General features: G+C 38.8%; 3 protein-coding genes across 4 annotated transcripts; 2 read left to right on the top strand and 1 right to left on the bottom strand.

Annotated features, from left to right (window-relative positions):
• On the bottom strand, positions 1–5957 carry ppil6 (peptidylprolyl isomerase (cyclophilin)-like 6). Its single transcript, XM_041804904.1, has 8 exons — positions 5880–5957; positions 5706–5801; positions 2565–2753; positions 2334–2396; positions 1627–1774; positions 478–537; positions 221–356; positions 1–112 (listed from the first exon to the last, which is right to left on the bottom strand). Exons 1-8 carry the CDS (start codon positions 5955–5957, stop codon positions 1–3), a joined length of 882 nt encoding a protein of 293 aa, XP_041660838.1.
• A 481-nt stretch (positions 5958–6438) lies between these two features.
• Positions 6439–18332, top strand: LOC121520944 (flap endonuclease GEN homolog 1). 2 transcript variants are annotated; one of them, XM_041804567.1, is made up of 13 exons: positions 6439–6710; positions 6813–7011; positions 7099–7275; positions 9705–9815; positions 9909–9982; positions 10107–10192; positions 10414–10564; positions 12552–12588; positions 12672–12752; positions 12835–12965; positions 13078–13139; positions 15647–15796; positions 16455–18332. In XM_041804567.1, exons 1-13 carry the CDS (start codon positions 6550–6552, stop codon positions 17705–17707), a joined length of 2673 nt encoding a protein of 890 aa, XP_041660501.1. In that variant the 5' UTR covers positions 6439–6549; the 3' UTR covers positions 17708–18332. The 2 variants fall into 2 exon arrangements, with proteins under 2 accessions (XP_041660501.1, XP_041660500.1); XM_041804566.1 differs by having other exon boundaries at positions 12522–12588.
• A 3817-nt stretch (positions 18333–22149) lies between these two features.
• Positions 22150–23524, top strand: msgn1 (mesogenin 1). The gene has a single exon (XM_041805847.1). It carries the CDS (start codon positions 22645–22647, stop codon positions 23074–23076), a length of 432 nt encoding a protein of 143 aa, XP_041661781.1. The 5' UTR covers positions 22150–22644; the 3' UTR covers positions 23077–23524.
• The last annotated feature ends 43 nt before the right edge of the window (positions 23525–23567 follow it).

Genomic DNA, 23567 nt, shown 5'->3' with positions numbered 1-23567 from the left:
CTAAAGCTTTAACACTCCACAGTCTGTAACTTTACATTCATATTTTGGTCTTTCATTGCAGGTCCGGGTTTCTTCTAGTCTTCTGAGGACATCCACACCCTCAACCACCTGACTAGAATGGAAAACATTTATTAATCTACTATGACATTGCAGAGATCTGATAATGAGCAGAATGTGGGTATTTAGAGGTGACACTTTAAAATGTACTAGTTAAACAAACCCAAAGGCAACATAGGTCCTGTCCATCCAGGGTGTGGGCTGCAGGGTAATGTAGAACTGGGATCCGTTGCTGTGTGGACCCTTATTGGCCATTCCTAAAATGCCCCGTTTGGAGTGGGAGATGGCGAAGCTCTCATCTTAAGGAGGAAGGACACGTGCAGGTGAAATCACAGGCATAAGTGAGTACCCCCTGCTCTCATTCTGTAAAGTAACAAACATAATAAAACTGTTGATGTTATGGCCTTTTTTAATGTTTACCTTCAAAAGTTTGGCCATAGATTGACTCCCCTCCATCTCCTTTCTTTTCTGGAGAAATATCTGCAGAATTAAAGATGCAGTATAGTTAAGGCATGACATGACAGAAATGACACAGCAGAAAAAAATGTATCCAAGACAATATTTTGATAAGAAATTTCATTGATTGGCCTAGAGGTTAGGTTGTGCCCAGGTTCAAGCCTGGCCCTTGGCTCTTTCACCCGCATGTCATTCCCCACTCTTTCACCCCTGTTTCCAGTCCATCCACTATCCTGTGCCTTTCAGATGCAAATCCCTCAGGGTATAGGTGTCTTGCTCTCACTAGTCTCCTTCTTGTATAGTCAGTTTGTGAGGACAGCCTGATCTAGGCAGATTTACACTTGTGCCATATTCCTTCCATTTCTTGATGATGCATTTAACTGAACTCCATGGGGTTTTCAGTGCCTTAATATCCATTTCTCTGAGTTGCTTGGAGCGTTCTTTTGACTTCATGGTGTAATGGTAGACAGGAATACTGATAAATCAGGGACTGGACATTCCAGACACAGGTGTCTATATACTACAAATAACTTGAGACACATTCACTGCACTCAGGTGATCTCTTTTTCCCCAATGAGACTACTAGCACCAATTAGCTGGACCTTTGTTGAATAAGTCAGCCACTTTAATTTTTTAGGGCTTTTTGGTGCCTTTATTTACAGAGGGGGACAGTGGATAGAATCAGAAACAGTGACAAGAGTGAGGGAGAGACATGTGGGAAATGGCCACAGGCCGGATTTGAACCTGGGCAGCCCGCGTACATGGGGCACGCCTTAAACCACAAGGCCATCTGCACCCCAGTCAGCCACTTTAAAGGGGTTGAATATTTTCACAATCACGTATTTTACCTCACATATTTTTGTTTAATTTACATTACTTTGTCGAAAATCTGTTTTTACTTTGGGATTAAAGAGTTTTTTGGTCATTTTTTGTTAAAAAAAGCCTAATTATATTGACCATGATTGGTTTATGTAATGAATAAAAGGATAAAGCATCCAAGAGGGTGCATATTACTCATAGGCACTGTATGTATCTTACGCAGATATTTAACAAATTAATTGTACTGATGCAAATGCTTCATGAGAGATTATGTGTACCGGATTCATACCATACCTCCTCCTTGCACCCAGCCATTGGGCACCACACGATGAAACACAGAGCCTTTGTAGCAAAGAGGGAAGCCACTCTGTGACAGGCCTCTTTCTCCTGTGCACAGAGCCTCAAAGTTCTTTGACGTTTTTGGACAAATATCTGAAAACAACTGAAGAGAGGGGGGAAATGAAATTAGTTTACCTGCAGCTACTCTGTAATAGTCATACAGTCTCTTATGTTTATTGACTCCAGAGTGGAGACAGGTAAAGTCCATGGAGAATTTCCACAAGGAAACAATAAAGTGAATCTTATCGCTGGTATGGTATGGTATAGTATAGTATGGTACGGTACGGTACGTATGGTACGGTATGGTATGGTATGGTATGGTATGACATGGCATGGCATGGCATGGTATGACATGGCATGGCATGGTATGGCATGGTATGGTATGGGCTGGTATGGTATGGTATCTTATGGTATGGTATCGTATGGTATGGTATGGTATGGTATGGTATCCTATGGCATGATATGGTATGGTATGGGCTTGTATGGTATGGTATGGTATGGTATGACATGGCATGGCATGATATGGAATGGTATGGTATGGTATGGCATGGCATGGTATGGTATGGTATGACATGGCATGCTATGGTATGGTATGACATGGCATGCTATGGTATCAGTTGCTACATAAATATATTGTGTTTTTGATGTCCAAATGATCTCACCTCAAACAGTAGCCTTCCAGCTACCTCTTCTTCTATCAACAGGTCCATAAAGACAAAACGGTGCTATAAAATATAATAAAATAAAATATATAATAACATTCTACTGTGATCCACCAACTATTGCAATAGCTAAAAGTGAGGTGCTTTACTGATAAAATATTCTCAAAAGCCCACATGCCCCCCGCATCAGTCATAATATTTCTTGTAAATGCATTTGTGATGTCAACTTGCCCCAGTTTTCTTGAGATGTTTGGTGTAGCAATCATCTGCAAGAGCCTTGAAGAAAGCCTTTGGCTGGTTCAAAGAGATCCTCCACTGGTCTTTGGCCCAGTCGATGAGACTGTTCTCATCGCCAAGGAGAAGGCCGTTGAGAAAGCACATCAGGTTGCTGGAATACTGCCACACTTCACCACGCAGCTCCTTGAATCACAAGTGATGAAGAGCAAATGCATTGTGATTCATTCAGCATGTAAGAATAATCATTATGTCGAACTACAGCAGGCTTTTGCTGTGTGGGTGTGATTAGCTGTTCAAACATTGTCCTCTATTATTTATAACTGCATCAGTCATTTTAGATGAGATCATCACGGAAGAACAATGGTTAATATATATTCATGAACTTTATCATTGCATGAAATACTTTTTATTTATTTGATCATTTTAACTCTTTAACATTTAATTTTTATGTTACTGTTTTACAAAACCTTAGACCAAGTACTTTTGCGTGTTTACATTATACATTCAAAAGCTCCCCATGCATGTGAAGGCGCTTTCCAAATACTTTGGCTACTCTCTAAGTCAGTGCTGTGATTGACTGGCATCCAGTCCAGGGTGTACCCCTTCTTTGGCCAAAAAGCAGCTAGAATCAGCTCCAATCCCCCTTTGACCCAGCACAGGATAAATGTGTAGGTAATGAATGAATAGATCTAATAATAAGCTAATAAAAGCACTGACATGAGTCATACTGTTGCCTTATGAACACACTTACTTGACACTTTAAGCACCATATCATAAACTATAAATCTTCTCTGCCATTACTTCATGCCTGAGGACTCCACAATGTATAATTTAGACTTCTTTTGTTTATTATTTATTAGATTATATTAGATGCCTACTTAGGACTGATCAAATTAGTTATACAACTTCAATTACATGGTATATACGAAGCATTACACACAAGTTTTTAGCCAAGTTTATGAACATGAATGAGGAATTTGACACTTGTTTTTACTTGCTCATTATTTAAACAGCAATAGATGGTTTTATTTACCAACTTGCACTTATTACAATCAGGCCCATCCATTGAAATTACTGGACTCCTCAAAGACTCAATGAAAGAGCCCTCATTGGATCTGATTATTAACATCAATGCATCAGGGATGCACAAAAGTATCCTCATGTTATCCCCATTGGCAGAAATGAACACATCTGCCAATATCTTGGCAGTGCAAATGAATAAATTTGTGGAGTTTTCAGCAGACCTACACCAGCTGAAGTTTTGTTCTTTGTTCATCCCCATTCCTTAAACTCTATAGTGTTTTACAAGGACTGAAGTTTGTTAAACTATTAAGCCCGAAACTTTAAATTGTGTTTTTTAAGGTCAAATGTTTAGGTCTAAACAACATTTAAGTCTTGGTATGAATATCAATGCTGAAATAAATTTGTACATATCGGCACAGAAATTGACAAAAATCCAATATTATGCATCTCTACAATGTATAAACAAATGACACTTGTGCTACCCTCCTGGCTTGACCTTGCACCAAAAGCCAGACTAAGATCAACTTAGAAGCTAATTGAAAAAGGTTTGCAAAAAAGCTCATTATTGAGCTCAAATGCTCCTCCTTTTCTTGTCCTTTCTATTCAGATCCCAACTTTTTTTCAGGTCCTGGCATGGCTGTACAAAGGGGGGTTACATTTAGAAACACTGCATTTTTACGAAGGAATAAAGAAAATATGTGCACTGTTGTATCTTTAATCAGTAATTGTAAGTATTTTTGCTAAAATTTTGTTGATTATTATTAAGGATGGACCACTTTTATGCCAACCTTCATGGGCCCCTTGAAGGCGGCCTTGATAATCATTGAATGGGGGAATAAAACTATAGATGGTCATAAAAGCAACATGCTTCACTGCAGGATTAGTCAATATAAATGTCAAAATATATTTTAAGTAGCCGCATATACAGTGCATTTCAGACCCCTTCACTTTTTATCGATTTTGTTTTGTTGTAGCCTGATGCTACTGTGAAAGAACAGCCCTTTAATGACTACATTCAGTATCACAACACACAGTGAAATTAATATTTTAGAAATGTATCCAATTTTCTTGAAAATATAAAACTGAAATATCCAATTTACATAAAAATTAATACCCTTTATAAAAGCACTTGAAAATTAGCTCAGGTTCCACCCAATTTTGTCAGTCTTTGTTGAGATGTTTCTACACCTTGATTGGAGTCCACCTGTGGTTAATTAAATTGATTGGACATGATTTGGAAAGGCTTCTCTCTATAGGAGGCCTCATGGATGATAATGCATATCAGAGCAAAAGCCAACCTATGAGGTCACAGGAACTGCCTGCAGAGCTCAGAGACAGGATTGTTGAAGGCACAGATTTGTGGAAGGCTACAAAAAATGCAGCTGCATTGAAGGTTCCCAAAAGCACAGTAGCCTCCATAATTCTCAAATGGAAGAAGTCTGGCAAAGCCAGGACTCTTCCAAGAGCCGGTCGCCCAGCCAAACTGAGCTATTAGGAACGAAGGGCCTTGGTATGAGAGGTGACCAAGAACCCAGTGGTCACTCTGATTTAGATCTCCAGAGATCCTGTGTGGAGATGGGACAAAGCTCAAGAAGGACAACCACCACTGCAGCCCTCCACCGATCTGGGCTTTATGGAAGAGTGGCTAGATGGAAGCCTTCTCAGTGCAACACATGAAAGGCTGCTTGAAGCTTGCAAAAAACTTCAACTAAAATACAAAATGTGTAGAAACTTATCAGCAAAGATTAAGAGAAATAGAGGAAACCTGAGTTGAATTTTGAATGTTTAGCAAAGGTTCTGAATACCTAGGTCAATGTGATATTGCAGTTGTTATTTTTTAAAATGAAGGGCAAACAATTTTTAAAATGCTGTTTTCACGTTTCCATGATGGGGTTCTGTATGTAGTTTAATTAGAATAAAAATGTTTCTTTTCTGACTGTAACATCAGGCTTTGACATAAAATTTATAAAAAGGAATGGGGTCTGAAAACTTTATGAAAGCACTGTATGAATGTATTAGTTCTATCTGTGATAGGGTGGTTTAACTGGGATTATACTTTTATAGAATAACTGGTGTAATAATATTTGCTAAGTAAATAATCAGATAACTTACCATTTTCTTGTTCTGAAGAAATGCACGCCAGTCACATTCAAGGAATGGTTGAATCTTTGGTTCCAGGAAAACGTCAGGAAACTTCTGTTTGAGATCCTGTTGAGTGCAAAAAATGTCACTAGTGTTGTTGTTCAGTTGAAAACGTGATTATTGGAGTAAAAATTAATGCTTTACCTCTGCAATAGTTTTGGCGACATGGAAACCATGATCTTTAATTAATCCGATGATTTCTACTTGCATTTTTGAGCTCATGGCTTGAAAAGTCTCAAAAAAAGAGGGGGAAAAAGGAAAAGAGACTCCTCAAACTGTAAACACGCGCGTCGTATCCATAGCAACAAGTATTTGAGGGCACCTTAATATGACGTCAGGCGGCTGCGTTCCATTTCGTTGAAAGCGCTCTGTCTGCGTTGAGCCTAATAACTATGAGTATAGTTGGAATTGTGGCTACACAGAAAGCCTAGTTGAGTCATTCATTTTCAATGCCTTAACAATTTTCTTACCCATGTCGTTACAAATAATAGCGTGATAAATGTTTGTGGTGCAGCCATGCTTAATTTAAGGGTTTAAGGACTTGCTCAGATTTTTAGAGCGAACTGGACTTTGTAAAAGAATTTGATGTTGTTCTAACTTTCGGACCCCCACTCCAAACCAGAAGGTGGCGGTAATTCACTTGCAAGTTGTTTGCCAACTTATATAAAAAGAAGGAAGAAGAACTATTTGGATCGCGGTCCAACGGCGCCACAGTTTGAAATCCTTAGGTGGTTGTTTTGTTGTGTTGCTCGATCTTTTGTTATTTTAATCCATACCAAAGATTTTGTCGGTATAGAATCACTTTGGGGTGGGTATGGGCGTGCATGATTTGTGGTCTATCATTGAGCCGGTTCGCGAGTCTGTTCCGTTGTACAGTTTAAGCGGAAAGACGCTAGCTGTTGACCTTAGTCTGTGGGTGTGCGAGGCTCAACATGTCCAAGCAATGATGGGTAGAGTTACCAAACCCCACCTGAGGTAATTTATTCCTCTTCTGTTTGTTCTTTGTGATGTTAGTTAGCTTTACTTTTAACATTTTTGTCGGTCTCCATCAGTCACCACCTGCTCGTCTGTTTCCAGGAATTTATTTTTCAGGGTGTCATCCCTCACACTCATGGGTGTAAAGCTTGTCTTTGTGATGGAAGGAGAAGCTCCTAAACTCAAAGCAGAAACCATGAGCAAGAGGACAGAGACCAGATATGGAGGATTCAAAAAGGCTCCTGCAGTAAAGACCTCAACTAACACCAGCAGAGGGCGCTTTAATGCTGTATTGAGAGAGGTATGTTATTTAACCACTCCAACTTATCTTTTAAATTGAAAAAAAAAAGACTTTCAAAGTGCCTTTTTCTCTTAATTTCCCCTGCAGTGCGCAGAGATGTTGGATTATCTGGGTGTGCCGTGGGTGACAGCTGCCGGGGAGGCTGAAGCCATGTGTGCCTACCTGGATTCACAGGGTCTGGTGGATGGCTGCATCACTAATGATGGAGATGCATTCCTATATGGAGCCCGTACCGTGTACAGGAACTTCAATATGAACAGTAAAGTATGTTTGTGAACATTTATGTTGGTTAATCAAAATGTATAGAGTCTTTAGAGAGAGGCTCAAATATCTACAGTGAACCCCAATCCAGTTTCTTACATAATAGGCTTATACATACAGACAATTCATCTGGATGTTACTGGGGTATTACAATCGATAAAAATCAAGAGTAAACAGGTGACCAAGTATCAACAGTATTCTTACTGTCAAGAAACTTTAATCTGCTTCACTGTCCACCAGAAAGGCTCTTTTGGTTCACTTTTTTTTTTGGGGGGGGGGGGGTAAGTACAGTATTGAATTTTATGGCTGATCCAAGCTCAGTCAGGTTATTTGGATTCGGCTTTCAGGTGAACTTATTTTATTATTTTTAGGATTAATTTTTTTGCTTTTATGCCTCTATTCAGACCAGTGGATGGAGTCAGAAACTGGGGAGAGTGAATGGTGTATGGAAAGGAGGTACAGGCAGCATTTTGAACCTAGTCTTGCCGGACAAAACTACTAGTCTACCGGTGCCATAAGCCTTCTTATGAACCTACTCAACTCAAGAGCAACAGGCAGGCTTAATCCTATTCATTTCCCAAAGGATATGTTTTATTCAAGGTTTTGTCTCTTTAAGATGAGATTTTAAAAAAGATTGTTGATTTGGGGATAGCCACTAAGAAGCTTCAGTGGATCAGGTGTGAAATTATCAATAAAGTGCTGATGCTTTTTTTAAAAGAAGAGCTAGTTTAAGTCTGTTCATTCAGCCTGTGTAGGTAGGTAGACATAATATTTCATTTGAATTAATTAGGACTCATTTTTGGTCATGTAATTAGCAGATATACTATTGATTTAGGTAACTAAATTTATCTATTTAACTAATTATTAATTAATTTATTTATCTCTTTTCCATATCTCAGTTGGCCTGCTGTTATTCCAAAGAATACTCTTTGTTAAGATATGCTATGCTATGATACCAGATGCTGTGTCGTGCCTTGGGGAACTTTTTCTTAGACTCCTGCTGATTACATTTAACTGTTGCCAAAGTAGCAACATCCACATATCGTTTACAATTAGTTCAAAACGCTGCAGCCAGACTACTCAACAAGTCTTCAAAAAGGTCACACATTACACCAATTCTGTATTCTCTCCACTGGCTTCCCATACATTTCAGAATACATTTTAAAATTGTTATGTTTACTTTTAAAGCCCTGCATAGTCAGGCACCAGCCTACCTTTCAGAACTCTTAAAACCTTACAATGTCAGCAGGACTCTTCAGTCCTCCGATCAGGGTCTGTTGGTTGTTCCACACTCCAGACTTAAAACCAAAGGAGACTGTGCTTTTGAGGTCCAACTCTTTGGAACTCACTTCCATTGGCTTTAAGATCAGTAGACACTGTTGACTCCGTTAAAAAGCAACTTAAGACCTACTTGTTTGGTCTGGCCTTTACTTAATCTGTTTTTGTGTACTGTGTATTCTTTCATTGTACCTTTGCATCATTGCTTGTGTTTTTTTATCTCTTTGTAAAGCACTTTGTGACTTTGCTGTTCTTGAAAGGTGCTATATCGATAAACTTATTATTATTATTATTATTATATATTTGCTGAACGTTAACTTTGGGTATGAATTTATTTTATTTGTCAACCGTGACCCTAAAACTTTAAAGGTGTGATATGCAAAATTTTCACACTGAAATGTCCACATTAATTTAAAAAAATGACTGCTCCTTTTTTAGATGTTTTTTTAGCAGAGTACATTTATTACCTCAAATTTTTCCAAGGCCAGAGAAATTCATTTTTTTGTGACAGACACAAAATGAGTGAGGGGCAAGAACTGATAAAAGTGGCCTTTCAGAGTTATACTTTAAGCTTCTTGCATACAAAGGCGTTCTGGAATTGCTCACAGCATGATCAAGGAAGGCTACTAGCAATAGTTGCAGTTTTTTTGCTTTTTATGTCTTTGTTTAGAGAGCAGGACAATGGATAAAGTTTTAAACGGAGATGGGAGAGTAAGAGTGACATGTGGCAAAAGAGCTGCACGCCGGACTTGAACCTAGCTGCCCCTGTGCATGTGGTTCAACCTAACCGCTAGGCCATCTGTGCACTGATGAAGGCTACTTTTAACAGCTTTTCTCCCTAATTATGTGAAATACAGCCATGAAATGAAAACGGTGGTTTATTATTGCGCAAGCACATATTAAGGAGGGGAGTTCTTTTATTACACAAAGTTCCCAATTTAAAATACGAAGAAGCAACAGAGGTGGCTATACCTGAGCAGCAGTGCATCTCTACTTGTCATTTTTTTGTTATTGTTTTGATCTAGAGCCCACTGGTGGTGGAATTTACAGACTGTGCAGTTAAACCCTAATACACTGATTTGATTGTAATCTTTCTGATAACACCCGCATGTTTAACAATCCATCAAATCTTCTTGTCTCCTCTTTGCCCCCAGGACCCTCAGGTGGAGTGTTACCGGACCTCCAAAGTTCAAACAGAGTTACATCTCTCCAGAGAGAATCTTGTCGGCCTGGCCATCCTCCTCGGCTGTGATTATATTCCAAAAGTAGGCAGGCTACCTTTATGTCAAAAATGTGACACTAAAAAATCTCTGTTATGAAAGACACGTGTTAACTGTATATGAATAATCTTCCATAAGGGCATTACAGGAGTTGGTAGAGAACAAGCTCTTAAGCTCATCCAGATGCTGAAAGGACAGACGCTGCTGCAGAGGTAGAGAACATAAACACTCACTTGCACTTTTTCTACCATTTGTTTTAATTTTCCTACAGAGAGCTTGTGTTTCTATTCACAGTTTTGTGTTTTTGCACATGTAACCGTCTCCTCATCACCTCAGGTTCACCCAGTGGAAGGAGGAGACAGCGGGAGTTTTCGAAAAAGCTGTGAAGAAGGTCGCTCACTGTCACGTATGTCAACATCCTGGTGAGTTTAGCCCTGCTTTGAACTCTTACCCTGATCCTGATAAAAGGTGTAAAACAAAAGGAGGACACGTTTCACACATGGCTGATTCAGAGCAATTGAACCTGTCATGCTAAAACATACACATATGTGAGAGACAGGTTCATCAGAATGTGCCTCTTTAGATTGTAAAGCTACTTCTGCTGTATCAAATATAAATTCTGATTCATCCTCCTTTTTTCCAGGATCAGCAAAAGCACATGAACGAGGCGGCTGCAGGATTTGTAACAGTGAACATTTTTGTCAACCTCAGGACTACGACTACCAGTGTCCCTGTGACTGGCACCGCTATGAACACACCCGCCAGGCGTCATCCTTTGAGGCCAACATCAGGAAGTAGGTGGAATATATGACAAAACACTGGCATACATGGTAAGAAAGGGGGGGGGGGGGCAAATGAGAAGACGGTAAACAATATTCTTTACTGCAATGCACAAATACATGACTTGAATCTTGGCAATTTTTAATTTAACTATGTAAAGTTTGATTTGAACTGCAAAGTGATAAATTATAAAAAAGTAGCATGTTACTTAGAATTCTAACTTAAAATGGTTAAAACTAAATCATGTGCTGTCATTTAACAGCATTGGTTTTTAGAGTACCTGTAAGTTTTCATCAAATCTTGTTTATTTTGGGGAACAAAAGGCTTCCCCGAGCCTCAACACAAACACACATACACCTTTAATTCATTCAGAGTGCATCCTTTTCTTTAATAGTGTAAGGCATGCAGTATCTGATGACGGTACTACCTGAACAAGTTATATCTGATTTATGTGTTTGTAGCACATACAGTCATGTGAATAAGTTTTAGGCATGTAGGGTGCTAAGAATTCGTCACGGGGCCTAGTGTGCCACAACCCAGGGCTGGGCAGGGTGGGTGGCCAGAGTCAAGCTCAACACATGTCAACACACATGTCGCTCGACAGCATCTCCTTTGTCCGTGCCTTTTCACACCTGGTGATACGCCTGGAAACGACTGGCCGTGTTCAGGACCGTGGGACATCCACAGCACAACCAGGGACTCATGGCAACCCTACTACCTGCCCAAACAGTACCATTGGCCATGCTTACTCGCCACCTTACTCTGCTCTATAGGTGTGAGCTTTGTTATTTTTTTCAACTGATTATTTTCACATACCCCTGGTAATAGGCAAAGACATCCAGAGCATGACGGTAGTTGTGTCAATCCTCTTTCCTGCCTGCTGGTGCCCTCAGGCTGCTTACACGCCACATCTACACCCTACTTCAGCCTCAATTTTTGACCCAAACATGCCTCAAAATTCTGCACAGTACTGTATTTATCCGAAATATAATTTTTTAGACATATTTTATGATGATCAATAACAAGGCATTAATCATCGCCCAAAACCAAATCCGAAGATGCACACTGCAAAAGTCACAAACACTTACAGCTGTTGAGAAGGTGTATGAATGAAAAAGAAACATACATTTAATATTTATTCTACTCATTACATTTATTATTAAATCAGGTTTTTGTAGTTATTTTGAGCAGCTCTACATCCACTTTGGAACAACCTTAAGTATTTCTTATAGGCAATACTTGGACATTACTGCCGTCTTACTTGCCTTCTGTGTTTGCAAATAGCCTCTCAGTCTCATGCCCTTAAATTTGCATTGAAGGATTTTTTCTATGCAAATGAGAAAAATGTGCACAAGCTTTCAGCTTACAAGCACAAAGCATTCATCAATTTAAGAAAGCAGATATGGAAAAAATTAGCAGATTAAAAACATGCCATGAATCTCACCAAAGTTTCCCTTAGAAATTTTCTTAAAAAGAAAATTAAGAAATGTCTGAAGAAGATGGAGGTGAATGAGGCCCAGTGATTGCTCTTGTGGCTAACTGTGGAATCACTGTTGTATAACTGAATGTTTACAAGGGACGATGCAAGTTAAAGGAGAGATAAAAAATATATAAACGACAATAAATAAGAAAAGAAATATAGACGATATAAGGCAAAATTAGAACAAACAGGTAATTGTTATAAGGAAGCATTAAAGTGGCATGTACATGCATACATGTGCATATGTAGACATTGAAAGAATAATAAAAATGCACCTGTATGCAGGATACACTGGAGCTTGTACACTTGACCTTATGTAACTCTTGTCTAGTCGTAAGACTACTGAAAGCACTGCGGGTTACAGTACATCACTTTTTTTTTTCAATCTTTTTTATGTTGCTGCCTGAAGCTATAGTTGAAAAAAAAACTTTTTTATTCTCATTCATCTACAGTCAGCACCCCATAATGACAAAAAAATTAACATGTATCAGAACTCTTTCTTTGTTTATTTGCACTTTTAGAAAAACCCTGGCAAGCCCGAAATACCCTTTCACAGAGGTACAACTCTTCATCTTCTTATTACTTTGTTGCATTTATAAACATCTACAGTGTTGCTTATAAAATGAAATTGCATTTTGCAGATCATTCATGAATTCCTGATCTTAAAGGATAAACCCGTGTCACATTTCAAGAGGAGGCAGCCCAATATGCTTTTAATGCAGGTAACGTGTTTATTTAAATGACACTGTTCAATGAGTTTTCTGTTCTCCAAATTAAAGCTCAAATCTTCATTTTAATTTTCAGGAATTTGCCTTTAAAAAGATGGAGTGGCCGAAGCACTATACCAGTGAAAAGGTTTTAGTTCTTATGACATATGCAGAGTTAATGAACAGGAAACACGGGAGAGAAACGGCCCCCCAAGTCAGACCTCTCAGGTAGAGCTAGAAGTTGAATTTCAGCATTTCATAAACAAGTATTTTCTCTTAGGTTTTGTTTTCATAAAATGTTATTACACTTCGTTTACTGTTTTTTTTTTCCCAACAATAGAATATTTAAACCGAGGGTGAGGAATGCTGTCGCCTGCTTTGAAATCATATGGAGCACACCAGGTCAGTTTTCATGTAGCAAAGGTGTTTCATCTTCTTATTCTCGCTTAAGACCGGATAAACTAGCCCCACGCACCCATGCTGTTGGGGTAAGCAGGCTTGGCACAGCTTTAAGTACCAGTTTTGGTATTTAGAAGGTTATTATTACATTTCTCTGTTACCCCAGGCTTTGTGCTTCAGGCTGTGTGCATCCTCACATAAAATAAGGCATTAAACAACCCATATTACACTTCAGTCATACACAGTCAGCTTTCTGGCTCTGTCAAAGTAAAATAATGATGAATTCACAATTGTATTGAAAAAGCATGGATGCTGCATAGGAGAAAGAGACTGCAGATGTATCATTTTAATTTGTATATTGATTTGTTGGTTTAACCGGCCAACATGCTGTAGGTGCTTTTCATTTATTTTGAATGCAGTGCAACTCTTGATTTTAACAATGATGCATATGATCAGCAGTGTAATATAAAGAACTATCATCAGGTCAAATCAACTTTAAAATTGTCATGATTGGACTTTTAGGCCTATATTTGGCTGTATAGGAGTCAAATTAAGTTAATGAGCTGACTCAATTTTATAATGTGTTTTGTTGTAAAAGAGGTTAAAAGAGATCTGTCTTTGTGAAAAGGAAAACTCAGACTTCAGGTTCAACAGACTAGGCTCACCCTGCAATCTCACTTGCTGGTAACCACCCTCCCCGGTTTGATTGACATGGCTGCTGCAGTCAGAGGAGGCTAGGGTGTTGGGTGCTCGTCACCGTGTTGTCTGTTAGAGACTTGCTGTGAGTTGAGCTCAGAGGTGACAGATCACACACAACAGCCACAAGGTGCTAAACGGGCTTCCTCCCCAGGCTGAGAAATCTGTCATATCAAGTCTGCTTCACTAACAAGCCTCACTGATAAAACTGGCCTGAGAAAATCTCAATAAGAAGCATTTTACCAAAATATATGATTACACACAAGTATCAATTACAGTACATAAGAGAATATATTTTAACATATAATTATATACATTTTATATATATATTTATAATATAATTTGGAATTAATCACATTTCTGTTCTTAAAAAAAGCATGTAATGTATTTGAATGTACTGTATAAAAGAACAGAAAAAAGTGTTGTTGGAAATTGTGAGAATTAATCACATTTCTGTTCTAAAACTAGCATAAGTCTAATATTTTATGTGAGTAAGCATTTCTGTTCTACTTTTGATAACTTCATTCTGGACTTTTGAAAGGATTTTTTAGATGTTAAGACAAAAAGGCATTAATGCAAAGATGTGGTTTTGTAATTTGACACTTCAGTTGTGTAAAGCATTATTTCTATGCATAACAAGATGGGGGTCTCAAACCCCCTTTTTTTTTTTTTTTGGACATAATAGACATTACATAAAGACTAGTAAAATGACTTCCAGGGTGATCCCTCTTAATTTTTTTTATTATTATTATTTTCAATCATAGCTTAATGATATGAAGTACAAAAAACAATGGAAAGGAAAAAAGAGAAAAATATAAACAAAAACAAAGAGAAGAAAGAAAGTTTGAATTTAAAACATTAGAACATATGGTCTCTCTCTAACTGTTTAATACATGAAAATCATTTCATACATGTGTCCATAAAATAGATACATATGCTTAAACAACAAACGGGCATTAAGTAAGATGCAGATTTTCCACTTTTCCCATAATTATTGAAATGTGTTCTTCTGAAGCTGAAAGAAATGGTGACTCTTTCCACCACATGTATTTCATAAATTACATTGTACCAGTCATCCATAGTTGGAGCTGTTGGCCAGCAGCTTTTTTGTTATTGGGCAGTAATACTCAATACTGCAAACAAGTGCTTAGTTTTCTTATTTGTAGATGACAGTAAACGTAAGGAGATTCTAACAAAACATTGCTCCCGGTCAAGGTAAAGTTTGTCCCAAATATATTTGTCTTTGTGGAAATCATGCCAGATATTTAACTTTTTATTAGTGTTTGAACTTTCCTTTGACTTGATTGTCATAAACAACAAAATAACAGTTCAATACTCTTTCATTCAGCATTTATAAGCGTACTGCAAATCCAACACTGGTGTTGTACATTATCAGCCCATTCAGTTTTCTTTGCACCAACATACACCAAGACTCAGAGGTTTCTACCTTTTTAGGTAGTTAAACAGAAAGGGGTTCAGAGTCTTGTCCTATCACCATGCTTATGTCCCCAACGTACTGCCTTTTGAAAGAGTTTATTTTTTCACACTCCCAAAGACAATGTGTCATTGTTTTGATATCCATTAAGATATGTAAACATTATGTAAGATATCATTTTGCAACTACTTACTGAAGTCTTAGAGAGTAACAGCATAACTTCTTTCCATGTTTCTCGATCTATTGTTAACTTAAAGTTTACACCATGATTCTCTTTAGGGTGAAGTTTTATCCGTTTTCAAATTTTCTCCTATTTTTAAGAAAATATAAGACTTATTGAAGACAATTTTAACCTGACCTTGAATTTCCTCCCCTACAGAGCATTACGTGTTCCCTGAGAATCATCCTGCAGACAAGCAGCATGAGGTGCGAACAGTGGAAGAAGAGTCTCTCTTCCGTGTGGTTTTCCCAGAGGTTGTGGAGAGCTACCTGAGAGAAAAAGCTCAAGCCGAGGAGAACAAGACCAAGAGTAAGAAATTCATTCTACTTTGGGTATAATCTACCTGCATAACTATACAGTTTTTTCTTTCCTCCTGTAAACATATTTTATATGATATTGAGACCCCCCTGACAGCACGGGCACAACTGTTAATAACTTTCTAGTTTTGTTTTCCACCTGTATATCCCAATTTGATGTTCTTAATTTTTTACACCAAAGCGCCTGAACGGATTCCTTTCATGGATCATTGTACTTGGCGTTAAACTTGATTCTGATTCAAAAAATGTGTAGTAAAACTTTTTATTGTTTGAATTTGATTTAAAACAAACCATGTCTGACATTAAAACCAAACTGGGAGCCCCGCTGAAGACTTCCCACGCTACTTAGAAGACGTGCTCATCAAAGACACCTGAAGCTTTGACTTGTTTTTGAGGCTGTCTATTACAGCATCTATGACACCTGAAATCGTAGAGTTTGGCAGCTCCACTGGTTCACAAGGCTTTGATGCAGCAGAGAGGTGTCTGGCTCTCAGGCTTCTCTGTCACCTTGTACTTTGCTCCCCACCTTCCTGCTGTTAGGCTTTACTTCCCAATAAGTAGAAGAGCTTTACAGGGTGGAGATAGCAAAGACACTACATTTAAAATATGCCTGTTAGAATACTCAGATCCATTTTTATTCTTATCAACAGAGAGGAAGCCAAGGAGTAAAAAGGAGAAGCCGTCTGATGTTTCTGCGGGTATTTCAGATCTCTTGGCTCAGATGACACTCCAGAGTGCCTCCCACACTCCACCAGAGCCTCTTTTCCCTGATATTTCACATCCAAAGGAGCCAGAAGTGCTAGTTTTGGACACTCCAGTGAAGCATGATTATCAAGGAAAGTCTACAGAAGATGATTGCCCTAAAACTCTTCTGCCTCATGCTGTTCCTTCACCTTCAGTCTCCTCCATCATTGACGCTCTACACCTGAGTGATATAAACTGGGATTCTTCATCCTTCACATCCTCGCCGACTCCCCAATCAGCTGGAATCCCTGAGACAAAGCCAAAGGTGAGCAAAACTGACAAGACGGGCAAGGATTTGAAGAAAACAGAGGGTGAAAAGACTACAAATGGCATCAAAGAAGCTGAGTTAAAGTCTGCACCAGAGTTGTACTCCACAGATTGTCCCTTACGGGAAAGAGTGATAATTAGAAACACGGCTAAGGAGTTGGCCCCTCTTAAACTCATTTCTTTTTACAACTCAAAACCAAATAGACAGATCTCCACTAAAGGTAGAATTAATGCTGAAATGTTCAGAAAACAGGAACTCATGCCTGCAACAAATAAGACTGAAACAGAAATGTACAGCTCAAAACAGCAGTTGAAGTCTACGACACAAACCCAAAGTAAGACAAAATACCCGTGTAACGTGTCAGAAAAGCCTCCCCAGAAATATACATTTGTCAAAAAGGCAATTTCATCATCAGTCATCCCACCACAGAGGTGCCACCCTGACCCAGGCCAGAGTAACAAGGACAGGAGCGTGCCAGAAACCACCAAGAAGAGTGTGTGTATCACAGTGTGTTCATCGAGTGAGGAGAGCGATGCAGAGAATCAGCAGTCTGGATCACGAAGAAAAGCTAAGAACAAGACTGTAAACAAAAACAACGGACGTAACCTCTTAGACTTCCCTCTTAATCCCGTCTTTGCACCCAAAATGGAAAAACTGGCTCACAGCACTCAGTTATTAATACCCAAACCTAAGAGCCACAGTGTAGACACCGAAATAAAACATGCCCCTGTATCAAATCAAAGCAAGTTACGGGATGTTTCACCTACAGTGGATGCTGATGTGTTCTCTCCAGCCTCACCTGCTGCTGTGTTTGAAAGTGAAGATTCAGTTATCTGTGTTGAAAGTCCACTCCCACTCGCTGAGAGACTGAAACTGAAATTCCTGAAGTGAGCGGCCTAATAACAAGATGATGGACAAGAACATGGAACCTGTTTAGAGATCCTGTGAGGAATTTTAACAGGTTTTGGAACAAACTCAAAGTATTATGCCTCTATATGACCTACAAAATCAAACAAGACCATCACAGAGAAGTTCTCTTATTTCTACCCTACTTTTTACTCATTTTTGCCACTTTTGGCCCATGTTTGTCACTTCTTTTGCAGTTTTTAACACATTTTTGCCATTGTTTTCCCACTTCAGCCCATTTTTGAATGTTCTTTTTTGAAACTTTTGGCCCATGTTTGTCAGTTCTTTTTGCCGATTTAACCTATTTTTGCCACTGTTTTGCCTCTTCACTTTTTCATAATTATTTTCCATTTAAGTTGTCTCAGTTTTTCTGCTTGATTTCTGGTCTCCTGATGCTTTAAAGTCTGACATCACTTTCCTAATTGTTTAGTTCATGTGCCTAACCACATAGGTAACTTAAATTAAAAAGTAATTCTGTTTTAATATAAGGGGTTTACATTTTTATAATAGCTATATTGTAGCATAAATCAATACAATTATTCATTTTTGTTTATTTGATGAGAGTGGTTATTAGTCAGGTTAAAAATAAAATGTGGCTATCAAAGCTTAACTTCACTGTGGACTATGATCTTGCTTTTCACACAATCAATACTAATGTTTCTGTATGGCTTTTGAAAAGCAAATTCATTTAGATGGTCGGCAGCATGATAAAGTATTTCTCTTTTGTTATATATGCCTGAAACTAAAACTAAAATAGGGCTGGTGGCAGACAGCGGTATTCAGACAATCAGCCTTCACATTTTTCATGGCAAAGATTCCAAGTAGATTTTTTTTTTTTTTTTTTTTTTGTTTGTTTGTTTGTTTGTTTGTTAAAAGCCTACTTACAAATTCAGGACATGATAAGCAAAAAGTTTGGGTAATGGTGCACTAGTATTGACACAAACTAAAGTTTCACAGGAGTTTTAATGCTGGGTATAAATGAACATTCCCAATCCAGGAAATATGAAGAGTCTTATATGCTTTTTTAAGATCGAGCAATCCTAACAGGCTTTTCAAGTAAAACTATCAGTTCAAATTTAAGAGATGTCTGTTTTTCCTTGTCTTACGTCAGTATATTTTCTTTATGTTTTGGACTGTTTTGGGGGGACAAAAACAGATGTCTCATTTAATTCTAGTGTCATTAACCGTTTTACTTTTCCAGAAGTCTATTGTGCAACAGGTCTGCACCAGTATTCAGTTGGGACAGGGGGCATTCCAATAGTGCTGGTGAAAGGTACAATGTCACCGGGTCTTTCCATAATACTAGTGCGTCTCAAAAAATTAGAATATCATGAAAAAGTTCAATATTTCTTGTCACTTGTTTCTGAAAGTGAAACCCATATATTATATAGACTTGTTACACATAATGTGAAGTATTTCAAGCCTTTATTTCTTGAAATGTTGATGATTATGGCTTACAGATAAGAAAACCCAAAATTCATTGTCTCAAAAATTAGAATATTGCATAAGATCAATTTTAAAAAAGGATATTTGAAACAGAAATGTCCGGCTTCTGAAAAGTATGTTGATTTCTATGCACTCAATACACAGTTGGGCCTCCTTTTGCATGAATTACTGCATCAATGCGGCGTGGCATGGAGGCGATCAGTCTGTGGCACTGCTCAGGTGTAATGGAAACCCAGGTTGCTTTGATAGCGGCCTTCAGGTCATCTGCATTGTTGGGTCTAGTGTCTCTCATCTTCCTCTTGACAACACCCCATAGATTCTCTATGGGGTTCAGGTCAGGCCAGTTTGCTGGCCAATCAAGCACAGTAACACCATGGTCATTGAACCAGCTTTTGGTACCTTTGGCAGTGTGAGCAGGTGCCAAGTCCTGCTGAAAAATGAAAACAGCATTTCCATGAAGCTTGTCAGCAGAAGGAAGCATGAAGTGCTCTAAAATGTCCTGGTAGATGGCTGCATTGACTGTGGACTTCAGAAAATACAGTGGACCAACACCAGCAGATGCCATGGCAGCCCAAATCATCACTGACTGTGGAAACCTCACACTGGACTTCAAGTAATGTGGATTCTGTGCCTCTCCACTCTTCCTCCAGACTCTGGGACCTTGATTTCCAAATGATATGCAAAATTTTCTTTCATCTGAAAAGAGGACTTTGGACCACTGAGCAACAGTCCAGTTCTTTTTCTCCGCAGCCCAGGTAAGACGCTTCTGACGTCTCTGGTTCAGGAGTGGCTTGACACGAGGAATGCCACATTTGTAGTCCATGTCTATTGGTCTGTGCCTCAGTTCAGCCTCAGTCCACTCCTTATGAAGTTCCCCCAAATTCCCCCAAATTGGATTTGGATTGACAATCCTCTCAAGGTTGCGGTTATCTCTTATGCTGGTGCACCTTTTCCTACCACACTTTTTCCTTTCACTCAGCTTTCTCTGAATATGCTTGGATACAGCACTCTGTGAACAAGCAGCTTCTTTAGCAATGACCTTTTGTGGTTTACCCTCCTTGTGGAGGGTGTTAATGACTGTCTTCTGGACATCTGTCAAGTCTGCGGTCTTCCCCATGATTGTGTAGCCTACTGACCAAGACTGTGAGACCATTTAAAGGCTCAGGAAACCTTTGCAGGTGTTTGGAGTTAATCAGCTGATTAGGGTGTGACACCATGACTCTCCAATATTTAACTTTTTCACAATATTCTACTTTTTTGAGGGACTGAATTTTGGATTTTCTTATCTGTAAGCCATAATCATCAAAATTTCAAGAAATAAAGGCTTGAAATACTTCACTCTATATGTAACAAGTCTATATAATATGTGGGTTTCACTTTATGAAATGAGTGACAAGAAATATGGAACTTTTTTATGATATTCTAATTTTTTGAGATGCACTAGTATGTATCGCTCTGCTTGAGCCAGATAGTCTGGATAGAGTACATAAACATCACGACACTTTGTCTTATTAATCTAATTATTACATCTGAATTACAAACGTCTCGTATTTGACTCGTAGCTTGATGAATTTAAACTTGAAAATCAAATGTTGGTTTGTAGTGACCAGACACAAAGTAGTGCAAGAGAGCAAGAAATGGTCGGTTCCAGTTAAAATGTAGAACTATATAAAATGTTGGAGTTTGAAAATGCTTTTTACCTTCCACTGTTTTCCTCTTTACTTTGGTCATTGACTAGTTGTATAAAGGTAAAATCACACTAGAAGATGAGATGTGCATCCACCTCCAGCAGTACAGATATTCAAAACATCACTCCTAGTCATTTGACATTGTTTCAAAGTTGAAGCTAGTCTTAAATTTGTTGTGTTAATGATGATTAGCTCAGCTGAGATGTCCCCCTTGGTGAGGAAGCTGTGCACAAACACTTTTAAATGTATTTAACAATGGTGAGGGAGCTATTAATTTGACCTTGGGGCAAAAAAGCTAAGTTAGAGGGAAAAATAAGGATATTATACTCAATGTTTTTTGTATTTTTTAAGAGATTTCATATTTTTACACTGCTTATGGGATTAAGTAAACATTTTTTTGAAACCTGTTGCTTTGACCCCTGACAGATCTGCTCATGTAAATCAGAGACTAAGGTTGTGGATTAGCATTGTTCTCATGCCACTTTAAAGGCACCACATGTGCTTGTTTTCTCCCAGTGCTGTTTGTGTGTTCCTATGCTAAGTGATGAGTAACCTGTCAGAGAGAAGCTAAACAGGACACACAGAGCAGTTGGTTTTACAACCTTCCAGCGTTGGTCCCCTTGATCATGAGTGAGGCCTTACACACCTTTTCAGACATGAAAGGTCTGGCAGGAGCTTGGTGACAGCTGCATCCTCTACCCAAATAACAAGTCAGACCTACTGCTGCCTCTTAAAACGTATTAAATCTGACAGTTTTCAGCTTCCAAATCAACTTGTCTACCAGGATATGTTGCTTATTTATCATGCAAACAATGACTGATAGGGAATGCTTCAGACAGGATCGACTAAAGTGGAAACAGGCTGTGATATGGAAGGTTTTATTTACTTTTAAAGCTCCTGTGTGGAGGTATTTACTAGCTTTAGAACTTGATGAAACTCATAGTAATTCCTTCCTATGAACTACAAAGCCAAGCAAAAATATGAGCACAAAAATTGAGTATTTCTTTGCAGTCATTTTCAATGCCAAAAACACTGCTGCTGTAGGTGTCAGAGAAGGAGATGAGCATCACCAGCAGCCTTTTCTTTACAAAAGCTATCATGCAATTTGGCAAAGTGATTCATTTGACTTTTCAAAGATAGTATACAATAAGATTTGTTGTTGAAAAAACAACTACTTTTGTAAAGATAAATTCCCCGGTGGAGCTTTAAGGCAAAACAGCTTAAGAACCAGTGCAGGAGCAGTTCAGTTATTTTGGCTCTGTCTGCTAATAGGCTACTGGTCCCTGATTTTTGGGTATACAACACACCAAAATTAAGAATTAATTGGCTCTGGTCGTTTTCTGAATGACATAAACAGTCTTTTCTCGATATTGTGATTTCCAGACTGAAGACACATGCAGGGCTGACTTGCCACAGAGGTGTGAAGGTCTCAGGTGAAACAGCATCCTCTCAATCCTTCATTAGACAAATCACATCAAACTGATAATTGTTCCCGTGCAGACTTTAAAGCGTATTTCCCCACAAAAGGAATCTAATTATTTTTCTTTCTATCACATTAACCGCCTATTTAGCCTTATTCACACCCCAGTGATAACGAACGACGTCCTTCGGGAAGGTCGCATTTTGGCACTTGAGGATTTCTTTGAACTTTTTTTCGCCTGAGCTGTGAACCCATAAACCTCCGGAGATCCACTTCTGTATAAAAACGCTTTGGCTACAATCGCCTCCACACAACCTGACTCTCCATGTCGCCTTTTCTGTGTCCGGAAGCCTCGGAATATTTCTAACATGGACCTGGACCGTGTTACGGCTGAAATGCTGTCCGAGTGGAAGAGCCACGAGAGCGCTTTTGGAGAAGAGCAGGACTCGCTTCAGTCAGCTTCGCCGGAGTCCTCCATCGACTCCATGTGCTCCTCACCGGAGATGTGCTATCACAGCGGGCATCAGGAGATAACAGATTTCTCCTGCGGATTCTCGGGACGAAGAGCAGCTTCGACATCGCAGAGGACAAACAAACCCAAGATGTCCACCAAAAGGCGCATGAAGGCCAGCGAGAGGGAGAAGATGCGCATGAGAAGTCTCGCAGAGGCTCTCCACCAGCTTCGGGACTACCTGCCACCGGACTACAGCAAAAGAGGCCAACCCTTGACCAAAATACAAACCCTCAAATACACAATTGAGTACATAAACCAGCTTTCAGACATTCTGAGCCGCGCGTGACGGACGCAGACGGACCACGTTTACGCAACTCCAGGCTGGACATTTGATGGGGTTGATATCCTGGTTGTCTGTCTCTGAGCTGTGCAACATCTTTAAAATAACTTAATATTTAGATTTCATGTCATATTTTCCTCCTGTTTTGCCCTTCATCTGATGTAAATATTATTTTTAGTGGGCACTTGGCATTTATTTTTGTATGTAAGGCTACCTTTATGGCAACACGAATAAGCCTGAAGGTTTGGAAATGTAATTTTCAGTTTATGTGTTTGTTTCGCTGATGGTATTTTGGTGGGTACAAAATACACCTTTTCTGTTAAAGAATCCAGCAGGTATTCATGTTTAATAATTGATTATGACAGCCCTTTAAATGCCGTTGCTGTTTTTGATGTCTTGTACTTTGGTTGCTGGCAAATTTAAGAAATAAAATTGTTGCTTGATAGTTTAAAGGTTTGTAGGGAAAGCTGTGAAATAAAAATCCCTTTTTATTTTGT

The sequence above is a fragment of the Cheilinus undulatus genome, linkage group 14 (assembly GCF_018320785.1).
Source record: "Cheilinus undulatus linkage group 14, ASM1832078v1, whole genome shotgun sequence".
NCBI lineage: Eukaryota > Metazoa > Chordata > Actinopteri > Labriformes > Labridae > Cheilinus > Cheilinus undulatus.
The sequence above is the reverse complement of the archived record's forward strand: the minus strand, read 5'-3'. Positions and strand labels throughout refer to the sequence as shown.